Source organism: Crotalus tigris, unplaced genomic scaffold (assembly GCF_016545835.1).
Source record: "Crotalus tigris isolate CLP2741 ecotype Arizona unplaced genomic scaffold, ASM1654583v1 scf7180000019100.1392032, whole genome shotgun sequence".
Taxonomy (NCBI): Eukaryota; Metazoa; Chordata; class Lepidosauria; order Squamata; family Viperidae; genus Crotalus; species Crotalus tigris.
The window spans coordinates 806,778-826,356 of record NW_024097375.1 but is presented as its reverse complement, the minus strand read 5'-3'; the positions used below and the strand labels follow the sequence as shown (position 1 = coordinate 826,356).

The window sequence follows — 19,579 nt, the reverse complement described above, 5'->3', positions numbered from 1 at the left end:
GATTAATTGTTCTAACTGTCAGGAAATTTCTCCTTAGTTCTAGGTTGCTTCTCTCCTTGCTTAGTTGCCATCGGTTGCTTCTTGTCCTGCCTTCAGGCACTTTGGAGAATAGATTAGATTGACTCCCTCTTTTTCTGGCAGTCCCTGAGATATTGGTACACTGCTATCCTGTCACCCCTAGTCCTTCTTTTCATTAAACTAGACAATTCGGTATATTTCAAGTATATTTCAATTTCAAGTATATCTCTCTTATGCTCCAAGTAAGATGTTTAATTAAAAACTCCTTAGGAAGCACCAACGTGAAATTGTGAAGACAAGGAAAATGCAAGGGTGAATCTAAGGGTGACAAGATTTTTTCTTAGGGTCAGCTGAACATATTCCGATAGAAGAGAATATATGTATTCCGTGAAAAGATTCTATAAGCAAAACCTTATTCAACCGTATCACATAACTATACACAAAAAGACTACCTCACATTATAAAGTTCCTCTCACAGCTACCCCAATAGCTTCTTTTTGATGATCCGAGGCCACGAAGAAAGGGGTCTGAAAAAATCTGAAAACACAAGAAGCAGAGGATAAAAAGAAGGGCCCTTCCATGCTTTGGCTCCTTTGATAGTCCATTTCCTCTGTAGGCTTTAACAATTGCCTGTAAAACACAACTGTCCCATTAGTTGACTTAAGTCTTTCAAAAGACTCCAAAACATAGCAACCTTTTAGAAAGCAGTATCCTATTTTTAGGCACCTGTTGGATAATCATGCTGGTTGATGAAGCATTCAAATCTCTTATCAGATGCTGAATTGTCTGTCAAATCAGCTCAAAATCTGAAACGATAACAACTTAAAAGGAAGGATAGTCATTGTTACAACTGAATTGGCTAAGCCAGGGGTCTTCAAACCTGGCCCTTTTATGATTTGTGGACTTCAATTCCCAGAATTCCTCAGCCAGGCATGCCTGGCTGAGGAATTCTGGGAATTGAAGTCCACAAGTCATAAAAGGGCCAAGTTTGAAGACCTCTGGGCTAAGACTTGAATGATTTAGTCTTGTTCATTTTCTTTTTGTAAACCCTTTGTTATTTCCATGCAGGCCTTGGGTTGCATCCTCTACTTGTTGTGCTTTATGCAACACCCATTTGAAGATGGAGCGAAGCTTCGAATAGTCAATGGAAAATACTCCATCCCACAGAACGACACAAAATATACTGTGTTTCATGATCTTATACGTAAGTTTCAGACGATGGTACCAAACACCTGGAGAGGCAGCACGAAAAGCAGGGGAGCTGATGATTTTGTAGAGAATAATAATAATAATAATAGTAAAGTTGGAAGGGACCTTGGAGGTCATCTAGTCCAACCCCCTTTATGATTTCCTTTTAAGCTCACAAATGCATTAGGATTCTATACCTACAAGTGTAGGTGAAAAGCCTGTCTGCATCCGCTATTTCAACCTGCTACTTGACAAAGTGTTGGACACACATTTATTCATCATTCCTGCTTCTCAGTGTCCATGCTAGAGAGCAGTAATGAGAGCCATTACAAGTACAACCCATTTGAAGAGGATAGACTAGGACAGTGATGGCGAATCTTTTAGAGACCGAGTGCCCAAACTGCAACCCAAAAGCCACTTATGTATCGTTGGGTGCCGGGTGGCCATGGCCCATTGGGTGGATGTGGCCAGTTGGATGGGTGTGGTCCATTGTGTGGGAGTGGCTGCGGTGTTAACGGCAGACTGGGTGGGACTAAAAAGTTCAATCAATCAATTGTAACTTTGCGAGATCTTCCCCCCCCCCGCAAGAAGTTGAAATTGATTGATTGATTGAATCTTTTTTTTTTTTTTGCACACGGCGGTGGAGGCTTAAAGCGAAAAGGTTTTAGAAAACCCAGCTGAAGGCCTAGGACTGGGGTGACGGCGTGTGTGCCCACAGAGAGGCCTCTGTGTGCCACCTGTGACACACGTGCCATAGGTTCGTCACCACAGGACTAGGAAGAGCTGGCCTACTCTTAATTCAGGAAGAAGACTGGTACATGCAAAAAGATGGTCTTTTTTATTTTTTTAGTATAATTTAAATGTGTGGCTTCATTTTAGCTACTTCCTACTGCTGGCATTTCAGAGTTACATCATAGCAACGATCACAGGTCCTGTTGGCAAACTTTTAACATACACCGATCTTTTCCTTGCATTGTTTTTAGGTTCTTCTTTGAGGGTGAATCCAGAAGAGAGACTGTCCATTACTGAGCTTGTCAATCAGCTGCAGGAGATTGCAGCTGCTAGAAATGTGAATCCAAAGTCCCCTATCACAGAGGTAATAGATCCAGTTTGAAACCAGTTCTCAGCTAGGTGGCAACACTTAGTCTGTCTTTACTGAACTAAAAACACAGGGTAGATTTGGACTTGGTTAATAGTCAGATGGTAGAATCCCAGGGACCCCAGAAATGTAGATGAGATTAGGAAGAAAACATTATCAAACCACTCTTTTATTTCTTCCAGGAAAATGTCATGCATGTGTCGATGAAGTCATCAGGAATTTAACTTAAGGATGTTTAGCTTTTGTAAAAGTCTCTGGTGGTGGCAGCAGCCATGTTTTTAAACTGGGCAGCACCCCCCCTTTTTTTTAACCCCCCCCCATCTGCAGGAAAAGGAGCAAGGGAATAACATGACATTGTCCTTGGATGGGACAGAAACAGTGGCCAGCTTTGGGCATTATTGGGAGGATTGCAAAATGTTGAGTATTGATGATGTCATTTTAGAGGGCTTTGGGGAACTGAAGAAAAGAGAAATACTATGATTAGCTTTTGGGAATGGGAATTGCATAATTCCTCCCCAAATTATCCTTTCATTCTGTTCTCTTTCTGCTCCTCCAGGCTAAAATTCCAAAGGTGAAGGAAAAAAAGAAAGTTGATGGTGATAATAGAGCAGACTATATAAGCCAGTCCTCCATTTTTAATAATTTGGCTTAGTGTTTTTTTCATATTAATTAGATTATTGCCTCTTGAATGCTTTATTTAGAGCTTTATATTAAAATCAAAATTTGCAGTGATCCTTGTATTCTATTTTTACAATCAACAAAACGTATTTAAAGGGACTCAATATTACCTTTTTAGTGCAGATGGGCTGTGGGTGGGGAGGAGTGGGAGTTTATTTATGTTCACTCCTGCTATGATGCTTTTTTTCCAGCTTCTTGAACAAAATGGGGGCTACGGGAATTATGCTCAGCCTAAGACATCTTCAGCATTGGTGCCACAGAACTCAAAACCTGCTGGTCAGCTTAACAATATATATAATGCAGGTATGATGCTTAATGGAATTTTCTTTGTGTACTGTCCAATTCTTACTGTTTCTTTTAACATTTCTGGCATCTTTCTTATGTGGCCTTTCTTACAGTATTTGACAGTCTCAATTCTTATTTATTTTAACATTGCTACTAAACTTTTAAGTTTAGACTTTAAAAAGTTTCCCCAAATTCAGAAGTCCTGGTAAGAAATAATAGTAATCAAGCTTTGAACAGACTCATGAATTCCTTACCTTCTCATATTGATAACATCATATTTACAGTTAAGTTGTTAGATTAGGAGACCCATTTCATAATTTATTCTCAGCCATGGATGTTGACTGGGTAATTTTGGGCCGGCTGCTTTCTCACACCCTGAACTCCTCCCAAGAGAAAAAAGGAAGGGGAAGCATTATGGGTCCCACCTTGAGTTTCTGAAGGAAAGTGAGATATAAATATAACAAACTTCTAGGCTTGGAGTAAATCATGGAATCATAACAAACCACAGTAGCTTGGAATGTTGGAGTAAAGGGGGGAAAAGTGATTTTGTCTCATGTAGAAAATTCAGTCTGATTCCTTCATCCTTCTCTGAAGAAGAGGTAAAAATCATATGTAAGTTTTTGAATATTTGTTGACAGTATGAATTTGAGAAATCTAGAACACAAACTCTGTTAAAAAGGAAAGAAAAGCCCTGAATTGCATGTTTCCTGACTTGTAAGCAAAATATAGGAACTTTAGACTCGTTTTTATGTATTTGTACCCTAATGCAGTAGCCCCCAACCTTTTGGGTGCCAGGGACCAGTTCTGTGGAGAGAGGTTTTTCCACAGACCGGAGGGCACATGGTTTTGTGCACCGCCTGCATCCCGCACATGTACAGATGGGGCTTCACGGATTTTCATACACCAGTTTCTGGCACCCCATGGACCAGTGCCTGTCTGTGACCTGGGATTGGGGCCCCCTGCCCTAATAGACCTTCAGGATAATTACAATATAATTACAATTAGGAATATATTAATTATACTAGTAATATTTGGCCACATTTTACGTAGTGTTACCATTGATTAGGAGTTTATTCTTCTATGTCTTTACACTCTTTGCATGGAAGAGATGATATGCATACATAAACATCAGAGCATCTTAGAAAAAAAGAAATGTATGTGTGAATTTGTGACTTATAGTTACTTCATTGGATCAGATGACTAATAACACAGATTAGCTAAATAGAACACCCAGTATTGGCACTGGAGTCTATTTATTGCAGCTAATAGGTTTGCATAACTCTGTTTGCTTCAGAATGCGGTGACTGTCTTAGAAGAGGGACCGTTCGCTGCTTTTTTGTTGAATTACTGTAGTTGGCTGCTCTTCTTTGTGTAAAAAAATATTGCCTTAATTAAAAGACACAGACTGGGGTAATATAAATAAAGACAGCAGCTAAAGTGCCCTGCTGAATTTGTTTTTAAATGGAAATACAATTTAATGCCATTTCTAATGAAAATGTAAGTCTGTTTAGAGGAGAGAATAATGGTGATTGCCTGCTTTAGGTTATAATACTGTATTTTTGGCTTTTAGGGCTAATAGTGGCAGAATGTGACCAGTCTTCTAGTGGGTTCTTTGATATACTTCGAGGTGGGACCGAAAGATTTTTCACGAATATCAAGGATACATCTTCAAAAGTTATTCAGTCTGTAGCCAAGTAAGTAGAAATGTGGCTGTATTGATATTTCCATTCACTGTATTACAGTTCTTAGTGCAAAGGGCATTTTATGTGGTACCATTATTTTCCTTTTGGAGTTTTTACTTTACAAGTTACAACCCATTTACAGTCTTGTGGACAGGAAGACTAGGAATTCTACTAAGATCAAATGACAAATCTTTGGTCTGAACAGAGATATAATACAATATATTTTATTAATTAATTCTTTTTCAGAGAAAATGTTACTCTACCTGGGAATGTTCAAAGATCGCTTGTCAAATGAGTAAAAAGTACTTATAAGTATGCCTGATTGCGAGAATAGAATTGTTCCTTAATCAGATTAAGTGTCAGAAATATTGATATTGGGGGAAAATGGAATTCCAAATCTGAGAAATCATACAGCCAGAATGACCCTTATTCACTAAAGAAAAAATAATAATATAGTAAAGTTCTAAGAGTCAGGTCTCATATACAAACTAATTTTATTTGTTTACTTTTATTTATTTGTGGTCCAATACCAAGACAATACATTTTAAAGTACAGTATGCCACTAAATTCAAGTCCTATAGATAATTTATTGTATAGATTGTATTCAGTATTCAAATTGTTTGCAAATTTGCTTATAATTACTTTTTACTCATTTGACAGACAATCTTTGAACATTCCTAAGTACAGCAACATTTTCTCTGAAAAAGAATTCATTAATAAAATATATTGTAATTGGTCTACGGGGCCTGATTTTTTGGACATCCTGTATATATGTGTATATACATATGTATGGTTTGCCCATTAATACAGTGACCATAGTTTCTTGATTATTTTTTAAGAAAGTATTTATTTATATCCCTCCTGTATTATTTTTACATTATTTTAGGCAGTGAACATATTCAACTTACCTTCCTCCTCTTATTTTCTACACAACAGCAACCCTGCGAGGTGGGTTGGGCGGAGAGACAATAACCGGCCCAAGGTCACCCAGCTGGCTTTCATGGTTAAGACAAGATTTGAACTTATGGTCTCCTGCTTTCTAGCCTATTGCCTTAACCACTAGACCAGAGGTCTCCAACCTTGTGGGCACCAGGGACTGGTTCCGTGGAGAGAGATTTTTCCACAGACCGGAGGGTGCGTGGTTTTTTGTGCTGCCAGCATCCCACGGATGAGACTTGGCTTGTTTATGCAGACCGGTTGCTGGCATGCTATGGCCCGGTACTGGTCCACGGCCCAGGGTTGGGGACCCCTGCACTAGACCAAGCTGGCTTAAGTGAAGGACAAACCTGAAAAAGAGACAAATCAGAAAAAGGGTGGTAAGGATTTTAAAAAAAAAAAGTTTGTGTTTGGCTTTACATAGAAAATTTCAAGAGCAAAAGCAAGAAAATAAATAATTAAATTAAATAAATCTTTAAGGGCAACTTTCTGAAATAGAGACCTACCCTTTATAACAAAGGGCAGGTAGCCACTGTACCTATCAGCCACTGTAACATTTCTGTATTGTTCTTCCAGTAGTTCGGCAGTAGGCTACTGAAAGAAAGTGGTAACTTTAAATTATTGCTAGGAAAACCCAGGAATGTTAGATCTTGAAGCAGAATTGCCATTGTGAATGTTTCAAGTGTGGCATTTCCTCTGAACAGTTTTTAAAAAAACAAGAAAATAAGCCTAAATCCAGTCCCCCAAAATCGATAAGTTTTAGATCAGACATGTCAAACTTGCGATGTCACATGATGTCATGTATTGGAACTTTTTCCCCATTGCCGGCAATGGGGTGGGCGCGGTTTCCTTCTGATGTGTCCGGCCTGCTTGCTGGCAGTTTGACACCCCTGTTTTAAATTGAGGAAAAGATTCGTTAAAAATGCCAATATTTTGGCAACAAAATCTTAGCATGGTCAGGTTACTGTCCCAAAATTTCATAATCTGCAAAAAATAAAACACCTTTTCTTGTATATTATATTACTTATTTCCAACTATAGTGGAATGCTTTTTTAAAATGATTTCTAGTGTTTCAGTTGTTTTTACTGCATATTATACTGTCATTTTGGGATTATCCTTAATGCTTAGACTTTAAACTAGTACACCTAATTTACACATGAAAAACAACTAGAATCCCAGTCAAATTATTCCCTTGTGGATACTGCATTGCATATTACATCACCAATGGTGTGTTCAAGGTGGCAGGAATATGAGGAATCATAGCTGAGAATTTCTAAAAACAGGGCTGTCAAGCTAGCTGGCTTTTCAGTTAGAATCATTTCCCAGCCACTAAAGCTATAGAATCATACTGTAAGGCTCAAAATAACATCGCTAATGGTCTCAAACACTCATTTATTGATTCACTGAAGCTATGCTTCGGCCTCTAATCTAGTTTTGAATCTAGCTCACATATTAGATAAGACAGTAGTAACCATTCAAGGCTTGCTCTGTTCTGTGTCGCCTTAGCAACTCATAGTTTCTAAATCATCTGAGGTTGTGTAGATCATTTCATTTTTTCTTTCAGTTATTGTCTGAGAAGAAGCGTGGGAGGGGAACAGAGAGTTCAGAGTGACCCATGTGATGTTAGTTTTCAAAAAATGCCAAGATGGGATGAGGAGTAATGAGATGGATTTGCATTTTTTTAAAGGCCTGCAGCATTAAGCTGCCTTACTAACATGAGAAGCCCTGTTTTTTTGCTTTTGTTTTATGGCAGTAATTTTTGAATACAATATCTGGTGTACGAGTGAAATGGAATTAATTGAATCTGTGGTTGTATTAGTCTATTTTCTTCTAAAGCAGAGAAGGATTTATTTTTGGTTACATACAGTTTTATATCTGCTCTACACCAGGATTTTCATGGTGGGGGGGTAGGTGAATTGGGCACATTTGAGAATTTGAACCCCTGTAATGGTTGTCATGCTAAATCTGGCCGATCACAGAAACCCTTATATGACAGAACATAAACAAATCCCAGGATTGCAAATACTTGCTATTTTATTTTCTAAATTTGATCAAAGGAACTGTAGGTTATGTTTATAGTGATTGGCTTTGCTACATTCTATTTTCCCCATTCGTTTTTTTTTTAAACTGCAAGAATATTTTTTAAAAAATAGGGCAAGGAACTGGACAAAATGCTGGACAAGCTATACAGAAGATGGCACTCTGTCACATTGGGACTTAGGTTTTAGACCAAAGTTTCCGTGATCTCCAGATCATTGATGCCCCTGCAGATAATTCAATGAGGGAAGATGATATTCTAATAACAAATCTTGAGTGCCAGCTTTTCTGTAATATTCAGTGTTGTTGTTGTTGCTGTTGTTATTTGAAGTTATAATTGCTTTACAAATATCTCTTGTACTATGCTGCATTCTGTGTACTGAAATATTGTTGCCTGGTTTGACTTCAGCATGAATCAATTCCTCTTTGCACATTTGAAGGGCAGAGAGCAATGGTTATTACTTCATTGCTCAAGAGAAAAGGTTTGTTTATATAGGCTCTGAAGAAGGTCTTGATGCTAAGTGTAATGATCTGCTTAAAAGAAAAGGATGGGAACTTCTGTTCTTTGGATAGCAGCAAAGAAATCTATAACAGTTTTTCCAGTTTTATCGATCTTCATATGGTTTTTACTTTCAATGTACTGCAAACTTGGAATGAAATAAAATAACTTACTTGGTTACCCTGAAGGTTAAAGTAAGTACCCATCTTAGGATCAGAGAGCTTTATGGACTTTTTTTTTTTTTTTTTTTGAATCTTAGGTAGTCCAGTATGTGACTGGTACCTTTGAAGGATAACTACTCTATTGAAGAGATCAGTGGGGAAAAAGAGGCACAGTCCTCCATCTGAGTGTTAATCCATAGAACAGTTTTCACATACTTCACAGTCTTCATGCGTTTTATGCAAGGAAGAAATAGCCAGTTAGACTGGAAAAAGAACATACTTCTTCCTCTGCTGTTTAGCAGCCTAACTTGATGAAAAGTTTATGAGACTGTTTAAGTATTTAGCTAGCAGTAAATGAAACTGATTTATAGGGAGATTCAGATCTAGTATTCTGGAGGGATTATGACATCAGATTAGACTAACCAATCGTAAATCATTTAACCCACATACTGTTCCACGATGTCATTCTGTTGCTGGCATGGAACCAAGACAATGGGTTCAGTGTCACTGAGATTTCAAATAGCTCACTTAGGTTTTTGCCAGTCACTCAGTCCTTGAATGATAGCAGCTATATACTGTCAGAGGGAATTCTCACTGGGATGGACTGGAATTGTTTCTTTCAAGCGGGGTCTTTCCTGGGCAAGGTGAAGGACCTCAGGAGATACCTTGTCATATTTCATGGGTTGAGCTTCTGAGCTTTTACATTATTGGCATTTGGGTAGCGACAGTGGGAAAAAAAATTGACCTCCCACTTTAGGAAAAAAAAAAAATCTTACATTTACTACCAGTACTGTATTTTAGTTAGTGCTTCATGGTTTGAGCCACAGGATAAGATTTGATGGTGCAACAACTCAAAAGCGATTGATCCTTCAATATTAACAACCTAATTTCACTCCAATATAGGGAAATTAATTCTTACAAAAAAACTAGGAAACACAATCAAGGATTTTACTAAAGTGGACACAATGATCATGTTAGTTTCTTTATTGCTCTCATGAGGATATATGTGCATGGGTATCCTAATACAGTAATGTTATTTCCACTCTTATAGGGTATCTTTTATGTTTATTCAGGATCCAGAGAGTCACATATTATCTCTATATATCCAGCAGAATTAGTGTTCTGTGCTTTCTTAATGACTGTTCGATTATATAATATAGCAAAGTCTGTCCACTTGCGTATTATATATTAACTTATATTTTGAATCCCTAAATGGGCTTCTCTGAAAATAATTTGATTTCTTAGGTAATGGTCAGATGTTTTGGAACATTTGCTGGCTGGAAAATCCATAAGTAGTACTCTTAACATAACTTGAAAGCTTCAGGCCAAAGAAGGCTGCGGTATATAATGAGAGATAACATAAATTATTAGATTGGAGTAGTTTTTTGTATCTTGTGAACATTTATAACTTGACCCAGCATTCTTAGCTGGAAATAAGCAACATTTTAATTGGTAGAAATTACAAATAAACAAATGAAAAATTACTGTATCTCTCGGAATATATCACGGAAACACAAGTGCATCCGTCTGGCATAAACAATATTTGTGAAAAGAGTCACTTACGTTTGGAAAGAGTTGTCAGTATTGGCTCTCACCCACATCGATGGTTCTTGTTATTCATAATGGTATCCATCCAATTTAATGTGGGCTAAAGCATTTGGGGCTAGGAAAAACAAAAGCAAAATTTGATTTGTAAAGTTCAGTTTTTTTCCCATCTTTACTTTGGTTTTTTTGGGTGACTTCTGTTTTGTTGTGTTTTACTTTTGGATTTTGTGTGTGATGCTTCTTTCCTTATCCATTTTTCCCCATTGCTTTTCGTCATTCCATACTCATGTTCCTTAGCAGCCCAAGGTAAATATTTCTTCATTACATTAGTATTTGTACTGTGTGTGCATGCTAGCAGCCATTATGAAACTCCAAAAAGATTTCTGAACTCTCAGGTTTTATCTGTGCCTTGTGATCTCTGCTCATTGTTTTAGCACATGCATGTATGTAGACCTATAACCTTATGAATTAAGACATTGTCATTATGTTCTCAGTTACATTTATAGTTACTATCATATTCTTGGTACATGTATAACTTTAGAGTTTTAGAGTTTTTTTTCATTAGCCCACTAAATTGCCATATCTTGTATTCCTGGCTGCTTTTTTTCTCCTCCAGTAGGGACACATATAGTAGGAAGCAGATTACTGTGAAGTATTGTCAATGAAATCCTTGATTTCTGTGTTATTTTTAGGACTTGAAAGAATGGGGCTATATTTTTAGGGCTGTGTGTAGCCAGATAAAATAACCTCTGTGAACCATGTTAAATTGAATTAACCTTCAGAAAAATCATTTTCTGAAAGGCATAATTCCGGTAAACGTATTGCAACAACTAAATTGAAATGTGCACACACTATGTAATGATCTCTGTATGGATTGTTACATGTTCAAATCTCCACAAAATTGGAAAAAAAAGTTGTTGCAAACACTAAAGGTTAGATAAAAATGGCTCCTTATATAAAACTCTGGCTCTGGTATCCAGGCCCCATGAAAAAATTAAGCTACTGTATAAATATCAAAACTCCTATTTAAATTACCATATCTTTGTTACGTAGGATAGAGAAGGGCAATTGATACCCCAAAGGGCTTGCTGGGTTCTTGCCCGATTTTGCACATAGTTCTACTTAGACCAGTGGTTCTCAACCTTTTTAATGCCGCGATCCCCAACTGGTCGTAAGTCGAGGACTACTCAACCGGTCGTAAGTCGAGGACTACTCAACTGGTGCAGCACCGTTTACAGAATGGGACTTTTGGCGGGCTCAGTAGGGCAGAGACAGCCTGGACAATTCCTATTGGCTTTTGAAGCCAATAGAATTAAACTCTATTCAAGAGAGTCTATTCTATTGGCTTTCAAAAGCCAATAGAATAAAAGGGAGTAGCACAGCTAAGGAAAAGGGGAAAAAAATGGTGGACTACGTTGTTTGGCGACTCCCGTGAAATGGTCATTCGATCCCAAATGGGGTCCCGACCCACAGGTTGAGAACCACTGACTTAGACCAAACTAAGAATCCACTGACTTGGACAAATGTGATTTGTTAGGTGGCCTGCCAAAATTGGTCAATTATTGAGATTATTAGCATCTCAAAAGGTGCTAATTAAGATTCTGTAGGCCTAGGCCCGCCTACCAGCTCCTTCCTAATAGTTTCAATTGCAGTGCCCATAAGTTCCAGACATTCCCTCTATCCTTCACCTATATAGTCCATCGTTCAGGAAGAATTTTGCTCAATTCATAGCTTTGCTGTGAAGCAAATTGGCAAGGGAGATCAAGTCTCAGTTGATAGTTGATTAAGGAATAATAGTGAATAATTGATTAAAGGAAGAGAGAAATCCTGAGCATTAATGTGGAAGGTAGACTTCAAAGCTGGTTAAAGGATTTGTCACTTTTGTGTGTGAATGTGGGTGTTTTGTTTAACTTCTCTAGCTTACTAAATCTGTTTTTCAACTCTAAAAATGCCATCCTCTAAGGAAGCTTAAAACAATCTGTGCCGACTTAAATTAACTTTCTTTCTGCATAATACTAGCTCACTATTTGAGATTGATTCACCATTATGTCACACTGCATAATTGATCATTATTTTGTAGACCATTAAAGCTAATCTGTGTATTTTATGGCCTAATACATTCACTACAGGTAGTTCTCAACTTATGACCACAATTAAGCCCAAAATTTCCATTGCTAAGCGAGACAGTTAGGTGAGTTTTAACCCATTTTATGACCTTTATTGCCACAGTTGTTAAGTGAATCGCTGCAGCCAAGTTAGTAACACGGTTGTTAAGTGAATCTGGCTTCCCCATTAACTTTGCTTGTCAGAAGGTCGCAAAAGGGGATCACATGGCCCCCGGGATGCTGCGACCGTCTTAATACATGCCAGTTGCCAAGCACCTGAATTTTGATCACATGGCTATTGGGATATTGCAGTGGTCGTAAGTGTGAAAAACAGTCATAAGTCACTTTTTTCAGTGCCATTGTAACTTCAAACAGTCACTAAATGAAAGATTGTAAGTTGAGAACTACTATACTATTCTACTTCTGCCTCCTGTTCCTCCTCCTTCCCTCTGTAGCCATTTAGTGTCATTTGTGTACAGTACAAAAGAGAGTGGAGGATTGAAACCTCTGTACCTGTTGTATCTTGAAGGACTTTTTGCAGTTGATGTAATAACAAAGGAGCCTATTAATTTCGCGGAGCATTGATACAATCTAGGACAGTGGTGACAAACCTATGGCACGAGTGGAGCCCTCTCTGTGGGCACACATGCCATCGCCCCAGCTCCACCTCACCCCACAGCCCCTTCCTCATCAGCAGCCCCCCCCCAGAGGAGAGTCACCCCCGGGTGCGGCCCGGACAGAGCAGCGCAGTCAAACACATGGCAGCTGTGCAGCAGATGATGCTGCAGGGTGCGGGCAGAGGCGTGGCCACCATGGCACTGCAGGGCCACCTGGGCGATCTGCGGCGGGCCGTGGATGGCCCTGAGAGCGGGCAGGGTGAGGGTGGAGCAGGGCGGGGGTGGTCAGGTGGAACGGGGGCAGGCTGGGGGCGGGGCGATTTTGGGCACTCGATCTCTAAAAGGTTCGCCATCACTGATCTAGGAAGAGGAAACCTGTGGACCCCCCCCGGATGTTACCAAACTATAATTCCCAGCATACCTCACCACTGGGCATGCTGTAAGAATACAGATATACTTATAGTTACCAATAGCTGGACAGATGCCGATTTCTCCCAAAGAGAATATTTCCCCCGCCCCCTGCTTGAAAAAAGTAAATTTTATAAGGCCTATTATCTAAGGCAATGATCAGAATCCTTCAATTTTGAGATAATTGTTTTTTCTCGAAAGCTGAGAATCCTTTAATAATGGTTCAGACATTTAAGCTGCCATATACAATATGTATTAACCAGTGTTATTCTAGACTCTTTAGTCTATCTCCCATAGTTCAGATATTTGAGAATCCCATTTGTGACCATCTCTTGGGGATAGGGAGAACAGGTGGTGGTCTTGTTTAATGAATAAAAAGCTAGTAGAATCTGATAAGCCACTTGAAAATAATCTATTGAACCGACACACATTCTGACTTTTAACTTGAGTTCTTTAATATATATTTCAGTTATGCAAAAGGAGATTTGGATCTATCATACATTACATCCAGAATTGCTGGTATGATTAATTTTTTTTTATTAAACATGGTTTCCTTTAAGAGCAGATTAAATATATTGAGTTCAACCCTGACTGTTTCTTTTTGCTTTCTCCCTTTGTTCTCTAGTGATGTCATTTCCAGCAGAAGGTGTTGAGTCTGCTATAAAAAATAATATAGAAGATGTGCGGCTGTTCTTGGACTCAAAACATCCTGGACGCTATGCTGTCTACAATCTGTCTCCAAGATCATATCGGCCCTCCAGATTTCACAATAGGGTTTGTAAAGTAGTATTACTTTCCTCCATCATGTTTGGTACATGGCAATATTGCCCATCTCATGATACATCTTCCTTATCTTGGTATGAAAATAGTAAGAGAGCATCTACAGCAGGGGTGTCGAACTCACAATGTCACATGACGTGTCACAACATATCGTGATTTTTTTTTCCATTGCTGGCAATGGGGTGGGCGCAGTTTCAGCATGACGCATCTGGCCTGCGGTCCGGCAGTTTGACATCCCTGGTCTATAGTGTCAAAGAAAAGTTTTCAAGCAGACATCCAACCATCATCAAAGCTCAAACTTTTTTTTTTTTTTTTTTAGCCTGAAGGTTTCATTCAATCATCTTCTTCAAGGAGAAGAAGAGATTGCCGGTAAAATGGAGGGGGAAGGAATCAAAAGAAGAAAGGAATATTTCATAAACTAAATATATAAATAGACAGGAAGGAGAGTGGATGTGGTAGTTCCTGCTAGATGTTTCCAGAAGATCTATTGAGCAGGATATGAAATTATTTACAGACAAAATAACACATACTCTCACATACACCTTTGCCTCTGCTAGTAGCATTTCTTAAGAAAGAAATAACCTGTTGAAAGAATTTGTGTGTGTTTGTATTCTGCCAGCTTTAATAATTTGAAATGAAGAGAAAGACCATTCAAAAACGTTAGCAAATCTGTTTCCAAATATTAATGGGTTTGGTTTTGTTTAACTTACCCATAAGTTCTAAGTGCATATCATTTTATATATGCATCTTAATTCTGAACTGCCATCGCTTCCAAGCTATTTCAGTACCATTCTATGCTGCTAAATTTTAGGGAAAAACGAAACTCTGTGGGCTGCCTCAAAGCCTTGGGGTGGAGAGGAGGAATCACACATAAGCTGTGAGTTTCCCCCATTATTGGACAAGCTCTTATAACATTGAAACTTGCTGCTAGAAAATGCAATGCCCTTGTAGAGTTTTTCCAGGTTCCCAGAAAGCAGTCTCTGAATTAGGGATATGCAAAATATTCCCTTTCAGAGACAAAACCTTCCAAAGAACACTCAAGACAGTCTGTTCCTCCTCCAGACCTTGCTGATCTAACTCTTCTGGAGGTGATCTGGAGGTTTTCTGGAAGTAAACATTTCAGATATGATTTACACAACCCAAACCATCATATTCCAGGAATCCATAAGAGGAAGTGCGTTGCCATCATATCCTGTTTACAAATTCCCAATTGGCTACCAGCCCTGTAATGGACTGGACAACCTTGCAGTAGTGCTGTTTCTGCCTTGTTACCATGAAAGATCTGTGAAGCTTCAGAATGTGACCAGTTTCAGTGTCTGAAAATAGGAGCAGCACTGTAAACAAATCAATTAATCTAAAGGAGATTTCAAAAAAGCCAATTTTTAGTATGGCAGGCTAACGATATTAAAAAATAATAAGTTTCAGGAGAACTAGATAAAGCTAGCTTACTGTCTTTTAAAACTATGTCCTAAAGAGCCTAGAATGATTCTCTTCCTGTGCTTTTGCAGACGCAATTAATATCCTTGCAATATCTTTATTTTTTTTACCCCCTTTAAACCTTTCATTCAGAGGGTTCCCAAAAGGTGAACAAGGGACACAATGCACAATTTGTTATGGGAAAAACAGGTACCGTTGGCACCAATTTAGCATCGTTGTTTCCAGGAAAAGAAAGGGTTTGATCGCTTCTGTGGGATAGGTTAAGTTGAAAACTTGGCATTATTTTTTTAAATTGTGATAATAGTTGGCAGTATATTCGTTTTAGTAAATCAAAGTGTTCCCTTAACAGGTATCTGAATGTGGTTGGCCGGCTAGGCGTACGCCAAACCTTCAAAACCTTTACAGCATCTGTAAGAACATGCATTTGTGGCTGAAGCAAGATCCAAAGAATGTTTGCATTGTGCATTGCCTTGTAAGTAAGGAATCACGTGATCTCCTTTTGTCACCTTCTGACAAGCAAAATCAAATGGGGAAGCCAGATTCACTTAACAGACGTGCCATTAACTTAACAGCTGCAGTGATTCACTTAACAACTGTGGAAAGTTGTAAAATGTGGCAAAATTAATAAATGTCTTATTTCGCAACAAAAATGTTAGGCTCAATTGTGGTCATAAGTTGAGGATTATTTGTAGTAACTTAAAATTCACCATGAATAGCTTGGGGGCAGAGTATCCTAAAACCATAAACTAATATATATTGGGAAGATCTATACACTGTGACATAAATCTAAGATTTTAATTCAGTGCTGAAGATTTAAAATAAAGGGAAGGATGATATTTATTTATTTATTTTTGGTTGCTGGAGTTCAGGCACTGGTAGGGATGAAGAGCGTGTCGCTTTACCAGACAAGGCTGGTTTTAATGTAGATGTATTTTTAATGTCTGTAAGCTGCCCAGAGTTACCTTTAAGTAAGATGGGCAGCCAATAAAGTTTATAAATAAGTAAATGAGTACCGTAAGTAAGTGAATGAGTGAATGAATAAATGGGGGGGGGGGGTATTCTGAAGTCAAAAGTATCCGCTCTGTGGTATCCTGGTATGACAATTCTTTTCTCTCTGGCTTCTGGATCATTCTTGCCAAACTGCAGAACTGATATCTTAGCAGAGGAATTTTGAACTCATGATACCACATGGCAGACACATGAGCAGAAGCAGGCAAACAAAATGATTAGCAGATGGAGGAACCTCCTTTATGATAGGAGTCTGAATGGTTTGGAATCATCTATTTCAGTGTTTCTCAACCTTGACAATTTTAAGGCATGTGGACTTCAACTCCCAGAATTCCACAGCCAGCATTGCTGGCTATGGAATTCTGGGAGTTGAAGTCCACATGCCTTAAAATTGTCAAGGTTGAGAAACACTGATCTATTTATAGGAGTATACATTCCGGAGGGGAAGTTCTTCCCCCATAATATTAAATCTTACATCTAATTTGGATTTTCATATATAAATGCAATTCTGTAAGGCAACCCTAGCTTTAGTATTGGGTTTGGAAAGAAACCTTGAGACAGCAGACTTTTATTTTCTCAATCAACAGACGAGGAAATTGATAGGCCTTTTCTCAGCTATATTAAATCAAGTCAAATCTTTTGTTGCAGTCAATGATGATCAGCAATAGGTGCAATTCAACAGCAGTTTGATGGGGTGGGGGGGGGAAGAGGAGTGGGGTATAGATAGGTGAGCAATTCGCAGAAAAGAGAGGAGATTTTCTTTCCAATAGTTAATGCACATTTTGCTTGATTTTCAGTAATTCCCCTCTTTGATGAGACTGTGTTTTTTTCATAGGACGGAAGAGCAGCATCGGCAGTCGTTGTCTGTTCTTTCCTGTGTTTCTGTCGCCTCTTCACCACAGCTGAAGCTGCCGTTTATATGTTTAGTATGAAACGTTGTCCTCCCGGCATTTGGCCATCACATAAGAGGTACGTTGTTTGCAGAATTGACCTGTTTCCTTAAAAACAAATCTTACTCTCTTTTTTTTGGGGGGGGGGGGAAATTTGCAGAGTGGGAAGGGGTGTAAGAAGATCAGTGAAGTGTGTCTTCTTACAAAGTTATTTGGCTCCTCAGGGTTCTATCTTTTTCATGCAGTCCACAGTGAGATGTTTTTATAATTGTAGTATCGGCGTTAATATCAAACAATGCTTAGGTCACTTTCCAATTAAAGCATTCCTGCAAATCCAGCATAGGTGCCAGACCTGACTGGAGTTTTTCATTTCTCCCTTCTTTTTAGTTTAATATCCCACCAATCTTTTCATCGCCCATCATTTTCTAACATTTTGTTTGTTTTAATTGGGAAAAAATAAAAATATGGCCACAATAAAGTCAAGGCTATTATATGCAGACTGGAAGAAAGCTAACATCCCCTAACTCATTTGGGTTTTAAACATAGTGTCTGTGTGTCACAAGGCCTAGTAACAGAGCAGAAGCAGTGAAAATGTTATTATGGGGATGACTCAGCTGTACCACTCTTTTTACCTCATAGGGTCCTGGAGGACTAATGGCTTAACTGACAGCTAACTGTTAGTCCCAGATTGATACAACAAACAAAACAATGGTTAAGGAAATTTAATTCCTCATAAATTGGTTATGGCAGCCTATAATCTTTCCTTAACCACAATTTGTCTTTAGTCTGGGCTCATGTAGCATGCTAAGCTTAACCACAGTAGGCATAGTATATTGTGTGAATCTGTTCATTCTACAAGATAGTACTGATTTCTTTCCTGTTTTCAGCTATTGAGAGCTCCCTTTTCTCATCTATCATTCAAATGCTACCTTACTATGCTGATAAAGTTCATGCCTTTTTAAAGTTCATGATTTTAAAATGTATTTAGATTTCTGAATTAATTTATTTTTGAGGCCTCTGATATATTTTTCATTGATAAAAAATTCGAACATAGAGATTTGACAGAGTACAAAAAGAGGGAATATAATAATAAAACTTGCAGAGATTAATGACAACCCCATAAGCCTTATTACAACCACTTGCTCCTCAAACATTGCTCAGCTGCGTATTTAGTTTAATGATGCTCGCTTAAACTAAACATGCAAAACACTCTTGTGGATCAGCCATTGATCTATAGCAGTGTTTCTCAACTTGGCAACTTGAAGATGTCTGGACTTCAAATTTCAGAATTCCAGAATTCCCTTCCAGCCATGTCAGCTGGAAAATTCTGGGAGTTGAAGTCTACACATCGTCTAGACATCTTCAAGATACCAAGGTTGAGAAACGCTGGTCTGTAGCAAGCATATCTCCCAATTATGGGGTTATACGAACTGAAAGAAAATGGCTTTATTCTTCTCAGAGTATCTCTGGGTTATAATACTGTTTAACTATGTACAGCATAATAGTAGGAGAAAGAATACATGCCGTTGCACACTTTTTGATGAGATTGACTACTCTGATATGTATGTTTGAAGCTGTATTGCAATGACTTGGTTCATGCAGCCTTGTTTGACTGTATATGTTGACCATGTTCTTTGTGTGCTCCCAGATATATTGAATATATGTGTGACATGATGGCAGATGAGCCCATTATTCCTCACAGCAAGCCAATCCTCATAAAGTCAATCATCATGACTCCAGTTCCTCTCTTCAGCAAGCAGCGTAACGGCTGCAGGCCTTTCTGTGAAGTTTATGTTGGAGATGAAAGAATAACCACTACCTCACAAGAATATGATAAAATGAAGTAAGTGGGATTTCCCGACAGCCACCATTTTGTCTCTTGAGATGATGTGGTGTAGGGTGGGAAGGACATCCATTGGTGCCTTAATATCTAACACATTTTTATGGCTGGCAATTAACCATCAGATGCAGGTACTAATTCATGCAGTGGCTATTTTATTAGATGCTTTATTTGATTATTGTGCAGAAAGGCTACCTGGATTGATTCATATTAAAAGCATCCCTGTCTTCAGTTTATGAACTAAAAGATGAAGCATAAAGGGGATATAGGGAAGATTAAGAGAAATCCCAGAGTTCTTAAGGGTAGAAAGCAAAAGAGAAGTTGAAATTTTATCAAGGCTGGTGGACTGGCTTTGTTCACTGTCTT

General features: G+C 38.5%; 1 protein-coding gene across 7 annotated transcripts in view; it reads left to right on the top strand.

Annotated features, from left to right (window-relative positions):
• The window catches only part of GAK (cyclin G associated kinase), a 78,630-nt gene that overhangs the window by 25,053 nt on the left and 33,998 nt on the right, over positions 1–19,579 (top strand). For 4 of the 7 annotated variants that reach the window (XM_039359670.1, XM_039359674.1, XM_039359673.1 and 1 more), the window contains exons 8-17: positions 1,087–1,222; positions 2,190–2,302; positions 3,175–3,286; positions 4,839–4,962; positions 10,426–10,434; positions 13,728–13,777; positions 13,884–14,032; positions 15,825–15,947; positions 17,319–17,452; positions 19,022–19,216. In XM_039359670.1, the coding sequence (XP_039215604.1) occupies positions 1,087–1,222; positions 2,190–2,302; positions 3,175–3,286; positions 4,839–4,962; positions 10,426–10,434; positions 13,728–13,777; positions 13,884–14,032; positions 15,825–15,947; positions 17,319–17,452; positions 19,022–19,216 (1,145 nt within the window). The remainder of the gene's footprint in view (positions 1–1,086; positions 1,223–2,189; positions 2,303–3,174; positions 3,287–4,838; positions 4,963–10,425; positions 10,435–13,727; positions 13,778–13,883; positions 14,033–15,824; positions 15,948–17,318; positions 17,453–19,021; positions 19,217–19,579) is intronic. The other 3 variants (XM_039359672.1, XM_039359669.1, XM_039359671.1) reach the window with 2 other exon arrangements.